Source organism: Ipomoea triloba, chromosome 11, assembly GCF_003576645.1.
Source record: "Ipomoea triloba cultivar NCNSP0323 chromosome 11, ASM357664v1".
Taxonomy (NCBI): Eukaryota; Viridiplantae; Streptophyta; class Magnoliopsida; order Solanales; family Convolvulaceae; genus Ipomoea; species Ipomoea triloba.
This window is the reverse complement of record NC_044926.1, coordinates 2,376,350-2,391,213: the sequence shown is the minus strand read 5'-3', so window position 1 is coordinate 2,391,213 and position 14,864 is coordinate 2,376,350. Positions and strand designations below refer to the sequence as shown.

At 33.4% G+C, this 14,864-nt stretch overlaps 1 protein-coding gene across 1 annotated transcript; it reads right to left on the bottom strand.

Moving 5' to 3' along the window:
- Positions 1–10,719: 10,719 nt before the first annotated feature.
- On the bottom strand, positions 10,720–14,117 carry LOC115997348 (O-acyltransferase WSD1-like). The gene is made up of 4 exons (XM_031236892.1): positions 13,870–14,117; positions 12,663–13,613; positions 12,444–12,581; positions 10,720–11,285 (listed from the first exon to the last, which is right to left on the bottom strand). Exons 1-4 carry the CDS (start codon positions 14,005–14,007, stop codon positions 11,118–11,120), a joined length of 1,395 nt encoding a protein of 464 aa, XP_031092752.1. The 5' UTR covers positions 14,008–14,117; the 3' UTR covers positions 10,720–11,117.
- Between the last annotated feature and the right edge of the window lie 747 nt (positions 14,118–14,864).

Sequence of the window (14,864 nt, the reverse complement as noted above, 5' to 3'; positions counted from 1 at the left end):
AAAGATCCAAATAAATATAAATTTCTTTATTTTTAATTGATTTACTGCATACCTTCTTTAAATAATTATCCTGGTTATTTAATTGTATCTAATTTTCTTCATTTATATTAGCGTTTTGGTAATGTCTTTTAATAGATTAACCTTCTCTTGTGTTTCTTGAACTTTGTTCTTGTTTTGGATTTTATGAATGAATGAAATTTCTTTTTGAATTTAAAGTAGCAATTAAAACTTATAAGTTATAATTATTGACCCTTTATTAATTAATTAAAAGAATGAAAAAAATAGATTTACGCGTTAACGTCATTTGATGAATACACTAGGCGATGATGTCTTCATCTTGATGAAGATGCTAGCTAGCTAGCAAGCCATGGAATTTATGAGTTCTTTGCTTTTTGTTTTTTGTTATATATATATAACTCAAATATCTCAATTTTGTCAAATTAATTTTTAAATCCTATGAATCTGCTCCAAGATCTTATTAGAAGATACGTTGAGTTTGTCAAATTTCATAACTCAATACCAAATAGTACACTTATGCATACAAAGAACTCAACCCAACCCTAGTCTAAAAATTCTAGGAGCCTAATTGTTAAATTGTCTATGGCATGGTTCGAACTTTCACCCTATGTATATACAAATATACTAGTTATTATCATTGCGCGAATAGTACAATGCCCAATTTGTATTTTTAAATTAGTGTTTCAGTGCCCAAAGTATCATTCGATATCGTGATGTATATCAATGCAAGATTATCAATTTTTTCATAAAAGTACATATTTTAAGAATGCATAACTATGACATGTAGGTTGTGGAAGAAATATTGGATTAACTGGTGCAATAACAACTTTAGAAGTAAGCAGCATCACTAGATAGTACCATAAGCATAGTTTTTGTAGCACAAAATCTTATTCATTGGTGTTATCCATGTTTCCTCCTATTGTCATTTTCACCAGAAATGAGTTCTTGATTTGAAAGTAAAAAGTGAGGAATAAGGTTTTGGGAGGGGTTAATTCATTATGAACAATTGAAGATGTGTCTTTTTAAAAATTAAAAATGAAACTATCAATTTACGAGTAATTAATTATTAATGCAAACGAGAGTTGTAATGTGGTCATTTAAATCTTACCTCCATTATTGAGGGTTTTTTTATTTTTTTTTATTTTTTTTTAAGGGAAGAGAGTTTAATTAGTTTATATATACCATTCACATAAAATTTGGTCCGTCCTGTCCTACTATTAAAAGTAAAGAGTAAAAAGACGCCTTACACTTCTACCAACTATATATTTATTTAGAACTTCAATATCATTATTTTTCCTTTAAAAATGTTATTATATTAGAATATTTAAGTTATGTTTATTGTGAAATTTGATTTTTTTAAATGAAAAAAATCTTATATTTTATTAATTTTTTAAATTTATTTATTATTAAGATATATTTTAGTGAGTGTACATGAGATACCAATGGAGAGAATGTGAGTTGAGTTTTAAAAAGGTTCACCAACTGCAATGTGAGGTAGGGTACTAACAATAAAAAGGTGGTGGGTGGGTTAGGCAGCAAATTAATATCATAACTTCATCACAAAAGAGTTCTGGATAGATCAGATTAGTCTATGTGGTGCATTCTTTTTTTGGCAAATTTATGTGGTGCGTTGTAAATCATATTTATAGTAATTTTATAGTGATTGAGGGACTGGATATAATGTGAGAAATAAATTATCATCATTGACTGGTTGTTGTCAAAATGCAACTATAAATCAACCAACAAATACGGCTTAGCTTCCAGTTGGCAAATTATTGTGCGTGAACCACGGTCTAAAACGACGTAGTTGAATTTTATGAATTAAAATAATATACATTATGAATTAGAATAATGTACATTATGTGTTAGAATAATGTACATTATGTGTTAGTATACTGAAAATTTTGGAGTAAAATAATGTGCTTTATGAGTTAGAATACATTATACTTTAGAATGATGTACATTATACTTTAAAATAATGTACCTGGTTCAAATGTTTGTTTATATTAATTAGGTCCACATTACCAGCCAGTTGAATCTGGAATGTACGATATAATGTGTCTCAACTGAAGTATCAGTTCCACACAACTGCAGTATCAGTCATGATCCATCGTCCACAATGCATTGTGGACCATGGTCATGGTATAACAACTGCTTTTTTTGGCAAATCCTTTAAAAGTGGCGTGTTTCTTCTCCTATTTTTTAGCTTGGACTTTGTTCTTGCTTTAGATTTTATGAATAAATGAAGTTTCGTTTTGGTAAAAAAAAAAAAAATTGATTAACAACATATCTTCTTTAAATAATTGTCCTAGTTACTCCATACGTATTTGTTATAGTTTTGCGTCAATTAAGGTTTTTTTTTTTTTTTTTTTTGAGAAGAAGGTTTTTTTTTTTTTTTTAATCATCTACAATTCAGTATTTTTTTGGATTAACTAGGTAAACTCCACTACTTACTGTGTGAGTATGTGAGTAAACCCTCGCTCTGTGACCCTAGCCGGCAAAGGGCCTAGGTTACCCATAGCTAACCGGCTCAAACCCAATGGCTTGAGGATCGAACCCACAACCTCTCGACTGCAGGTGTAACTCTCTTACCACTTGGACTCACCTTATAGGCTACAATTCATATTTTGAAACAATTATTGGCAGATAGTGACGGCATGCACTCAAACTTATTAGTCTATGTGGTGCATTCTAAATCATATTTATAGTAATTTTATAGTGATTGATGTACAGGATATAGTGTTAAAAATAGAGTATCATCATTGACTGGTTATTGTCAAAATGCAACTATAAATCAACAAATACGGCTTCCAGTTGGCAAATTATTGTGTGAATCGAGTTGCGTGGATCACAGTTTAAAATGCCGCCCTTGAATTTTATGAGTTAGAATAATATATATTACGAGTTAGAATAATATATTTTATGTATTAGAATAATGTATTTTATGTGATAGAATAATATACATTATGCGTTAGAATAATGAAACTTCATGTGTAAAATCAGAATCATTATATTTATCACTTCAAGTATTTATTTTTATTATGATAAGTTTAAGTTCATTTACATCCTTTTTAATATATGATAGTTATTGTTTTTTTTTTTTTGCAAACATATGATAATTATTGTTAATCCTTATAACTATCATAAATTTTAATCTATAATTTTATTTTAATACAAATAATTATTATCATCGTTAAAATAATTAATATTCTTTTTAAAAAATAACATAGTAATTAGAAAATAAAAATATTTTCCTGACTGTCAACCAAACACCGGAAAAAGAAAAAAAAATGTTGCAAAAAGTAACCATTTTCCGGACCTTAATTTTCCTACTAAATGCAATGTGGATAGACCTTCAAAATTATAATGTAATGTCATGGTGTATCTCCTTCTGACACTAGTGATGGCCTTTATCCTTTTTAATTTTATCCAATAGCCCCACTGATTTGATCTTCAAATTAATATATGTTAGTTGAGGTGGTTTCAATTATGAAATATCTTTAAAATTCCATCACTTGATTCACATTATTAGGTTTATATATGAATCAACCACTCTCATTAATGATTGAATGGTAACTCATTTGTTTTTTTATGAGTATATATATTCTTTTGTACGAATAGCATGTAAAATTTAAATTTTAGATCTTTGTTAGTTTAAATTGCACAAAAGTAGAAAACTGAGAAAACATGTGGTATGCACCAAAAACCTGTAAATTCGAATACAATAATTTTTTGTAAAAATTGTACAAAAATATGAAACAAGGAAAACACAATATACTATACCAAACATGTGAATATTTGAATTCGAGACCTTTTGTCTATGTTACACGGAAGTGGAAACTGGAAAACATAGTATAAGAAGTGAGCAAAATGTACGAATATTATAAATATAAATATGTGTTTACAAATAATTTTTTCTGGTAATATGTATAAATACTAATTGTTTACAATTCTTTTTAAAGAAATGTGTTTGCTTTTGTGGAAAGAAACCTTTCCGAAATCCGAGTCTCTTTAATGTTTCTGTGCATCATAACTTTTCACCTAATTTAGTACACATATATATACTCAACTCCAGCATTATCAATACACATAATTTGATTTAGGCTAAAGTGTCATCCCGCACCCTGAACCATTCACGATTATTCATCCCGCACCATAAACTTCAATAAGTGATTATTCGAGCCATAAACTACTTTTTTTTTTTTTTTTTGCGTCTAGCACTTTTTGTAGGTAATCCGGTAAATGGGATGACATGGCTCCGGTTTCAATGCTTAGGTGGCTTTTTTTGTCTAGTCACTTGACTAATTAGAGTTTGAGTAGTCCATGCATGTAAGATTTAAAAAACAAAACAAAATAATAATTGTAATAAACTAAAGCCCTAACCTTCGAAAAAAAACTAAAGCCCTAATTTGTTCAGATTAGATGACACCAAACCTAATCCTCCGGCGACATTCAAGCTTCGATTCCAACGTCCGAAATCCAAGCCTGCAACCTTCGAAATTCGAGTGTGCGTCGACTGCAACGTCCAAAATCCAAGCCTGCAACCTCCGAAATCCAAGCCTTCGAAATCTGAGTGTGCGTCGACTGCAACCTGCGAAACCCAAGCCTGCAACCTCCGAAATCCAAGCCTTCGAAATCCGAGTGTGCATCGACTGCAACCTTCGATATCCAAGCCTAAGGTATATTTTTGTTGTTCCCTAAATCACGAACGAGCAGAATGTCCTGATTTTATGCTTGAAGACTCCAATAATGTTTGAATAAATTTAAGTTGTGTGGTCCCGGTTTGAATACTTTATTTTATGCTTTTGATATAGTGAATCTGCTGCCTTTATCTTTTTTTGCATATGTGTGTACAAATGTGGTCTTGAATACAGTGTTTTGCAATTAGATTTTGTCACTTTGTTGTGTATAAAGCTTTAAAGTGTTGTCTGTGGTCCTTGCTTTTATGTTAATAATTGTGGTCCTGCATAGTGGTTGATAGGGTTATTGAATATGTTTGGTGTTTTTTTTCAGGATGAATGACTCTGTGGATTTAATAATTCACCATGGTGGTAACTTTGTGAAAAAACCTAGGCTAGAATATTTAAATGGTGAGACTGAGGTAGTGCATATGGACCCAGATTTTATATGTTATCCCCATTTACTAAAATATATAACTGACCAAAGATATGGGAAAATAGCCTCTCTTAAATACAAGTTACCCTCTGAACCTTTTGAAGCCTTAAAACTATTAAACAATGATGCTAGTAGTCTACACTTAGCTCATATTAGTAGTCAACACAAAAAGTGTGAGATTTATGTTGAACATGGAATAGATGACCCTGAAGTAGTTGGTTTATGTTTACCGGGGCCTGAAGGGGGTGAAAAACAATGTGAGGATGAGTTTGAGGAAGGAGTAGGGGATGAGCATGCGGGGAGTGAATTTGAGGGAGATGCTGAATCTGTGAGTGAAGAAGGGACAAATACTGATTTTGGTAGTGAAATAGAAAGTGACACTGAGGGTGAAAGTGAGAATAACATTGAGCATGAAGTTGGCAGTGATAGTGACCAAGAGGAAGAGGACCTACTGCTGCAAGGGGTAGAGGTAGAGGTAGAGGGAGAGGAAGAGGGGCATGCTTGTCGCAGGAAAGCTTAGTTGGAGCTTCAGGTAAATTAATTGGGTACAATTACTCCTTTACATGGCTGTAAATAATGCTAGAAAGGCTGACAATGATGCTTTTATTTATGTAGCTTGCACAGAGTGAAGTTAAATGGAACCATGGAGGCATATGATGATTGATGAAGACAATGATGTTTTTGGTGTTTTTGTAGATGAAGACAATGATGTTTTTGGTGTTTTTGTAGATGTATGAACAAATGATTGTAAATTACTAGGTAGTCTGAATTCTGATATGAGTTGTTTTGATACTTTAATGAATGGATGTATGAACAAATTTCAGCATGTATGAAATCAGTGTTGTTTTGGTCCTGTTTTGGTGCTGTGTTGGTGAAGTGTTGGTGCTATTTTGTTGATGTTTTGGTTAGGTTTTGGTGCTGTTTTGGTTATGCTTTGGAGATATTTTGCAGTTGTTTTGGTCATGTTTTGGAGGTATTTTGGTGCTGTTTTGGTCAGGTTTTAGTGCTGTTTTGGTTAGCTTTTGGAGATATTTTGCAGCTGTTTTGGTCATATTTTGGAGGTATTTTGGTGCTATTTTGGTCAGGTTTTAGTGCTGTTTTGGTCATGTTTTGGTGCTATTTTGGTTAGGTTTTGGAGATATTTTGGGTTCTGTTTATTACCATCTATGAATGGTTTATGGTTTATTTCAATCTAGTGAATGAATTTTACCATCTGTGAATTTGGCAGCAATCATTTAAATGAGGCACAACATTGACTTTTTTCATTACTTACCATCTCAAACCAACAATTTGACTAAAAGTATTACAATTACAATAATGAGAACAAAACACTTTTTTCTTAGTACTTTGTTCTCTTTTTTCATTTCACTATACTCGGTTACAATTAGGTCCCGCACACCTCCTATTTCACGACTCAAAGAGACTAACATTGCGTTTATGTCTTCGTGCTCACATTCGCCCCTCCTAGAACTTTGATCCTTCCATAAAAAAAACCCGCAACTGTTTCCATCCTGTACATGTAAAATTAAAATAGTTAATAAAATTAAACAAAATTGAAGGGTGAAATCTATCCAAATTAAAATAAATAAAAGCCTAAAAAATTGTACTCAATTCCAGTTTGCCTAAAAAATTGCCAATCCCTTACAATTTCCAAAAACAAAATCCAATTTGGTGAAAATTCCAGTTTGCCTAAAAAATTCCATAAACAAATTTCCGTAATAAATTCATAAACAAATATCCACAATTGCAAATGGAAATTACATAAGAAATGAAAAAAATTTTAAAAAATGAATAACATTGAAATATATATTCACCCAATGCCTACCTTTCATCTTTGACACCCGAAGAATTTTTTACCCGAGTCTCTAGTTGTACAAATCGGAGCTTTCAAACCACAATTACAAAATATACTAGGCTCGTACTCCATATTGGCTCTCACTCGTGATGAATACGAAGAAGATGACATCTTCAACAATGTCTTATGTGTTGATGTTGATGAAGCCGTACTAGAGAAGAGAGGAGAAGAAATCAGATTCAAAGCCAAATCTTTATGGTTTTGGTGATGAAGAAGCCTAATTTGGGGTAAAATAAAGCCATATACATATTTATAACATACACATGTGCTCTGACTAGACAAAAAAAGCCACCTAAGCGTTGAAACCGGAGCCATGTCATCCCATTTACCGGATTACCTACAAAAAGTGCTAGACGCAAAAAAAAATTAGTTTATGGCTCGAATAATCACTTACTGAAGTTCATGGTGCAGGATGAATAATCGTGAATGGATCAGGGTGTGGGATGACACTTTAGCCTTTGATTTATTAAACATTATCACTGTCCTACTGCAATTAACGCAACCTAACTTCTTCCTTTTAAAAAAAAAAAAAGTAAATAATGGTAGACTTATTAATTATTATTGATAAATTGCTTCACGTATTACAATTATTAAATTTCAATTTTTTATTTACTTTAAATTATGCGGTTAGATGAAACTTGCCTTGTCAACAAAGAATTATAAGGAAGTAAACCAACCTACGTTATCTATAGCTAGTTGGCTCAAACCGAGAAAGTTTGGTTCCCTAGTCAGCAAAGGACTTCAAAAAGACCAATATAGATAGCTCTCATAAAAAGTCAAACTTAAAGCTTTATACTTACCAAATTAACTGTTGGATTAATTTGATAACTGTTCAATTATTTTGGTTGGGATTGTCCTAGTATATTATTATTTGAACTTTTAAATTGCGTGACAATAATTTTAAAAAGTACAAGTCTGCTAGCTAGATATGTACAAGTTATTAAAGCACTAGTGACATTTTCCTTTGATGTACTAAAACTAACACAAAAAATTGACTAGAAAAAAAGCAGGAGAGAATTGAAGCAAGATGGAGCTCTCATGCTATTTGATTGATGGCTGACTTAAATTTAAAAATATGTTACGATAATCTTTATTTATAGTATAATTTAAGATTATAATATTATAATATTATATTATTATTCATCGTCACAAAATACCTTAATTGTATGAAATGACCCATATAATATATTATCCATTGTCACAAAATTAATTAAATTAATGTGGTGTCTTTGTCCATAACTATATAGGTATTTATTAATTAAAAGAATGAAAGAAATAGAAACAACAATCATCATCCATTAATTTTAATGTAATTTAATTTGATGAATACACTAGATAGGCCATGACATCTTCATCTTAATGAAGATCAGACATTGGGTCTTGGTGTCTACATCTTGATAAAGATGCTAGCTAGCTAGCGAGCCATGGCATTTATGAGGTCATTGTTTTTGTTTTATGTTTTTTTTTTAAAATTTTTTATATAATTCAGATATCTCAATTTTTTCAGATTAATTTTTCTATGAATCTGCTCCATGGTTTTATTAGAAGGTAAATTGAGTTTGTCAAAATTTAAAATCAATACCAAACTGTACACTTATACATACAAAGACCTCAAGCCAATCTTAATTTAATAATTCTAAGAGAACGATCTTTAGATTGTCTATGACACGGTTCGATCTGGAGAGAATGTGAGTTGAGTTTGAAAAATGTTGACCAACTGCAATGTGAGGTAGTACTAACAATAAAAGGGTGGGTTAGGCATGCAGTAAATATAGTTGCCACCAAACTATGCCGGCCTATTACTATAATCAATTAATATAAAATGTTTCTTTTTATTAAAGTGTTTGTTTTTATATGGTGACTTGAGTTTATATTTTTAAACAAGAACATAATAGATTTAGTTTTTAAGAACATAAAATTATGCGTGTTATTTTTGTTGGTGACGTCTTGTAAGGTGTAAAAGTGCACAAATTATACTGTGCACCACGGTGCACATAGCAATGTGCACCACGTACCTAAACGACGTCGTTTTGAGCATTGTAAACTAATCGTCCATTTTTTTTTGGAAATCACGTTTCCCGTTTCGGCCGGTCTCTGTATTTATGTTATTATTCTGTGTATTCCAGGCAATCATTCTGTGTATTCTAGGCAACCGTTATGTGTATTCATGTTAGTAACACATGTTGTGATTTCATGTTAGTAACACATGTTGTGATGTGTTTGTGCATTCGAATGTTTAGGAGGATGAGTTCTGTGTAATTTGTGTAAAATATTTTGTGTATTCATGTTATTAACACAAGTTGTGATGTGTTTGTACATTCGAATGTTAGGAGGATGAGTTTTGTGTATTTCGTGTCAATATTCTGTGTATTCTGGACAAACATTATGTGTATTCTAGGCAAACGTTCTGTGTATTCTATATAATGATTATGTGTATTATAGATAATAAATTCCCTTGAGTCATTCGCGTCCGCCGTCCACTAACATCTGTGTATTTTGTGTCAATATTCTGTGTATTCTGGGCAAACATTCTGTGCATTCTAGGCAAACGTTCTGTGTATTATAGATAATGATTATGTGTATTATAGATAATGAATTCCCTGAGTCATTCCCGTCCGCGTCCACTAACACCGTGGTGCAGGGTATAACGATTGGTAAAAAAGTGTATGTCAGTATGTGCCTGTGGAGGTTAGACTATTCGTATACCTGGAATATTACTCAATTTTAAAAGTAAGTCTCACTCTCATATAGTCATATAAGCACATTTGTAATTCCCACTCGCTTCCCTTATTTTCTCCACATCCCTGTAATTCTAACTCACTTTGCTTAATATGATACTTTGCTTTAGGGCTGTGCAGAACCTGTCCTACTCGAATTACTCGCCCGAACCCGATCCCGCAACACCATATTAGAGAGAAATCCGATTCCGAGTTCGGATATCCGATCCACACCGTTATTTGAAGAGTCCTTTGCAGGTTATAAACAGGTTTGTGAAAACGGGTTAACACGATAATATTAATGGAATAAACGGGTTCTTAACAGGTTTAAAGGGTTGACCCGTTAAGACACGAAGTATAACGGGTTCTTAACGGGTCAACCCGTTAACGACCCGGGACATGTTAAGGCTAAACACTAACATGTTATTTTTGTGTCCGGTCTCGTGTCGTGTTAACGGGTCGTATCCATAATTACAAGGTCTAATTGAAAACTATTTTGACATGAATTGAACCTCATCTCCTACTATCATATTATTTCAATTTCGTTACTGACGATTTAAGAACTCCGAATATCAAATTGGTCACATGAGTGAGTCACAAGACAACATCAGTTTAGAAACATTAACTAAAACTTGTAATTATTGGCATCCACTTATTATGAGGGTTTAAACTTTAAACTAATGTGGTGTCTTTGTCCATTAACTGTATACGTAGTTATATTAATTAATTAAAAGAACGAAAAAAATAGATTGACACGTTAATGCCATTTTATGAATGATAAAAATTTGTGTGAGACAATTTTACGGGTCTTAATCGTGAGATGGTTCATATTCTTAATTAATGAGGTTAACGATCCGACCTGTTATATAAAGCAGTAATACCAACAATGAGATTAAGACCTTTCAATGGACTCATTATGGCATCATGCCCAAAATCAACACTATAATTGGACGGTACGTTTTAATGCATTTATTTCAACATTTGAAAAAAAAAAGAAAAGAAAAGAAATTGAAATAAACACAATTAATTGAAGATATTATTATTTGAAAGACCATACAAACACATAGACATAGTCAACTCATAACTTTTCACATGAGTCTGACCTAAACAAGGAAGAGCTTATTATTTGAAAGACCACACAAACACATAAACATAGCTGCCCTCATAACTTTTCACATGAATCTGACTCGAATAAGGATGCGTTTTGTTTCAACCAGTAGTAAGTAAACTATACGCTTATGCTTGTACTCAACACGGCTAACCTCGTAACCTTTGAGGTATACATGGAGAAACAACACAAAATTACATACACATGCATATATAATAAGCATATCCATGCAGGAATACTGGTAGACTGTGTGTGTGTGTGTATATATATATATATATATATATATATATATATATATATATATTCATGCAGATGGTGGCCTAGGTGGAGAAGAGTTGAGTGCTAATCTGAAGATTTCATCAAAAGCAGACTCAATACATGACTTTAGTTTCTTCACATCTATGAAATCTTTCTCCGTCACAAAGGTGAGTCTCAGTTTATCCACGTAGCTCACCATCGTCGCCAATAAACTCTGCAAACCGTCATGCCAAACCAATATAATCAAGATTAGTGGAAACATATATGTCATTTCCTTTATTTACACATATATATAGTTGGGGACCATATATATATATGAGGCATAGCTGATATATGATATGAATGATATATGTAGTGTTGTATCTGGTGTCTTCCATGAAATTAAAGTTCTAATAATATTTTCATGCCACGTCGCCGCCATAAAATGGACTCAATGTCTTGACGTATTAATTATGCATGTGCATGGTTTCAGACAACCCTAACTAATTAATGTTTTCATGCCACGTCGTCGTCATAAAATCAATTCAATGTCTTAAAAATACTAATTATGCAAGTGGATGCATGATTTCAAACAACCCTAGCTAATTAATGTTTTCATGCCAAGCCGCCAAATAAAATGCACTCAACATCTTGACATTAATTAATTATGGTTCTCATAGGTCACTTATTTTTTTTTTTTTGAAAACTCATAGGTCACTTATTTGTTGTAAAAACAAATAGAAGAAATAAAATGCATGCGAGATATGTTTTAATTAATTTATGTCTTAATAACTGCTTGTATACTAGTGTTCTTAAAAGCTTTTTAATGGTTATGAGCCAATTAATAGATATTGAAGTCTCTAACTATTAGTAGTGTCATGACATCTCTATTATTATTTCAAATGAGTGATCACAGAATGAAACTTCACTGGTGACGGAATTAAGTCTTTAAAAAAATAAAAAAGCCACATAAGTTGGAAAGAAAAGGGTCTTTTGCTGACATTAATTCATTGGAAACGAAAATTTTGACATGACGAAAATATCCTTACTTAAAATAGGATTTTACCAGAAAAAATAATCCAAAAGGATCAGAAGTGTTTAAAATATATTTATTTAGGTTATAAAATAACAAAAATTCATAATTTAGGATTAATTTTGAATTTGCATCAAAGACAAGATCTGCTGAAATTAAGTATATACACACACATTTCTCTTATTAAAAAAACTAGAGAATTAACTTAAAGGAAGGCCTTGGCCTTGTAGTCTAGTGGCACCTGGTTGAACTTCCATATGGAAGGGAGTAGGTTGAGAAAGTAGTTATAAACAATTATTGCATTTTAATAGAGTCAGTACTAAAAAAAAAAAAAAACTTAAAAGAAGTTTGGGTATGTACCAGAGGGGCGCCGGATACGGCGAAGTACATGCCCTTTACGGGATGGTTAGCAAGGGTGGCTTCTTCCACCGGACCGATCATGTTTGTCATGGTAAAACTTGTGTTCCTTAACGTTCCATGTATGAACTGTGCAGTGGCCTGAAACCATCCATTATGAAAGCTGAAGACCAAAAATGTTAAACCATAATTTGCATTTTGTCAAACAGTTTGTGGACATACCTCAGGGCCCCTGAGCTTTCTGGAGAATTCGAGGAGCTGGCTGGTGAGATAGACGGACGCGGAATTCCGTTGCCGCTTCACCATGCGGTGGGCGTTGTAGATGAACCGGAGCGGATTGGACGAGTCTCCGGCGGCCGGAGGCCGCAGTTTGGGTATCGTTAAGTGGAGAAACGTGATCCGGTTTCCCCATGGCATTTCCGCGTTAGGTTTGATCATCTCGCTCACCGACTTATAACCTCCCATCGCCCTGGTATTGAACACCACAAGCGCCGTGCATTCCGCGTTACACGTTTCTCGGTCGGTTTCCTGCATGTATAACCTCAGTCCGTACGTTAGTATCCCCGAAATCACGTCGTTTATCGTGACGTTAAGACTGGATTTTATCTGTTTGAGATCGTAAAGCGAAAACGCCATGGGAGTAACGGAGATCGGACGGAACTCGACGCCGTCTTCCTGGGAATGAATCGCCGTTTTGTCGTCGTCAATCAAACTGCCCTTCAGAACACTCCACGAAAAATCCGTCACCGTATCGACCACGCCGGTGAAGAATCTCGGCACCGCCTTAAACGCCCTAGCGACGGCGTTGCTATTCTTCCCCTGTTCCTTACCGCTCCTTTCCCGGCTGGGGAATGTCAACGGCAGGGCCGGATTATCCGCCCGTTTAAGGCAAGAAAGAAGAGCTCCCATCAAGGAGTATCCGTCTCCGAGCGATTGGTGGAGATTGAAGATACAGTTCCCGGCTGCATTGCTTGTCGGGTACCGGAATATGTGAATCTCCCATAACGGTCGGGTTTCCGGTAATGGATCCATGGCTATCTTCGTCAGATACTCCGACAGACAATCGTCGTAGAATTCCAACGGCTTCCCCACGGGGAATATCGGGACTTTGAGATGGTCTTCCAGATTAACTTTCACCGGTTTCCAATTCTTCTCACCATTTTTTCCGGTCACCTGTTTAAACAAGAAAAATTATATAAGTGCCTAGTTTTGCACAGCTAAATCTAATCCAGAATCATGTCATTAAAATGTAAAACTGACTATTATCCAAATATTATAAAATAGTTTTTTTAATGTAGTAAACATTTGATTCTACACTTAGTTATAAGATTTCAATTATTATTACTATTTTTTCGATGAGTCAAGTTAAGATCATAACTTAATCACAAAAATTATAAATAATTAAGTAGATAAGATTAAGGTAGCATACCATGATTGAGGAAAACCTTGGATTAATGGGCAAAAGGATATCCCTGATTTCAGAAAGGATGACGGAATCATCATCTTCAATTGGAACACCTATTTCCAGAACAACAATATTGGCGATGGACAACACAAAGCTGTTCATGTACTTGCGAACAGGGACTAGCAGGCCATGGCTCCACAACTACTTCATCATCTCCCTCCAAATAACACTCCATCTTCGTCTTCACTTGTATGCTTGTTTAATTTATTTAATTTCTTTCGTAGTTCCTCTTGCATTGCATGTATCAGTGTATGTATATATATACACACACAGATATAATAATAGGTTGAAATAGCATTCAATTAAGGTTAAGCAGTCGGTCCTTTTTTTGAAGTTGAATAGTCTGCTGTTAAACTAAAATAATATCTCTTCCTATTATCTAGTTGTAACTTTTATTTCATTTCTTAAATTTTAATATACACATTTGTAATGATGCTTATATATTAAAAAAAGAATAACTTATCAATATCCACAATTTGAATAAAATTGAAGGAGCAAGAATAGAGAGTACATGTGATAGAAGTCTGGTTAAATAAAAGCTTCTTTTGGATTGCTTTACATTCTTAATTTTTGTGCCACCTTAGTGATAAAGTGATAGGGTACAGAAGTTGCAAACTCTCTAGTGCTGATTGCTCCCGCTTATGGAGCAGTACACAATCATTGAGATATTTCACGTTTTCTGAGAAGGCAATTAGTGCGTCGACTTCCTCGCGAACTTGGGTTAATTGTATAAAGGACATGTTAACTTTTCACCGAATGCAGTACATGTGATAGAACTTTTGGTTAAATAAAAACTTCTTTTCGATTGCTTTACATTATTAATTACTTCCCCCACCCCACCAAACACCCTGTAAGTCTTTAATGTTCTGTACATCTTAACTTCCTTCTTTTTTTTTTTTCTTTTTTTTTTTAAAGTAAATAATGGTAGACTTTTCATGGGGGTGGGGGGGGGAGGGGGG

Coding starts and splice junctions, on each gene's coding strand:
- LOC115997348 (XM_031236892.1), bottom strand. CDS start 14,007: ATGAACAGCTTTGTGTTGTCCATCGCCAATATTGTTGTTCTGGAAATA. Junction 13,614..13,869: donor CAAGGTTTTCCTCAATCATG/GTATGCTACCTT, acceptor TTGTTTAAACAG/GTGACCGGAAAAAATGGTGA. Junction 11,286..12,443: donor CCGTATCCGGCGCCCCTCTG/GTACATACCCAA, acceptor GACGGTTTGCAG/AGTTTATTGGCGACGATGGT.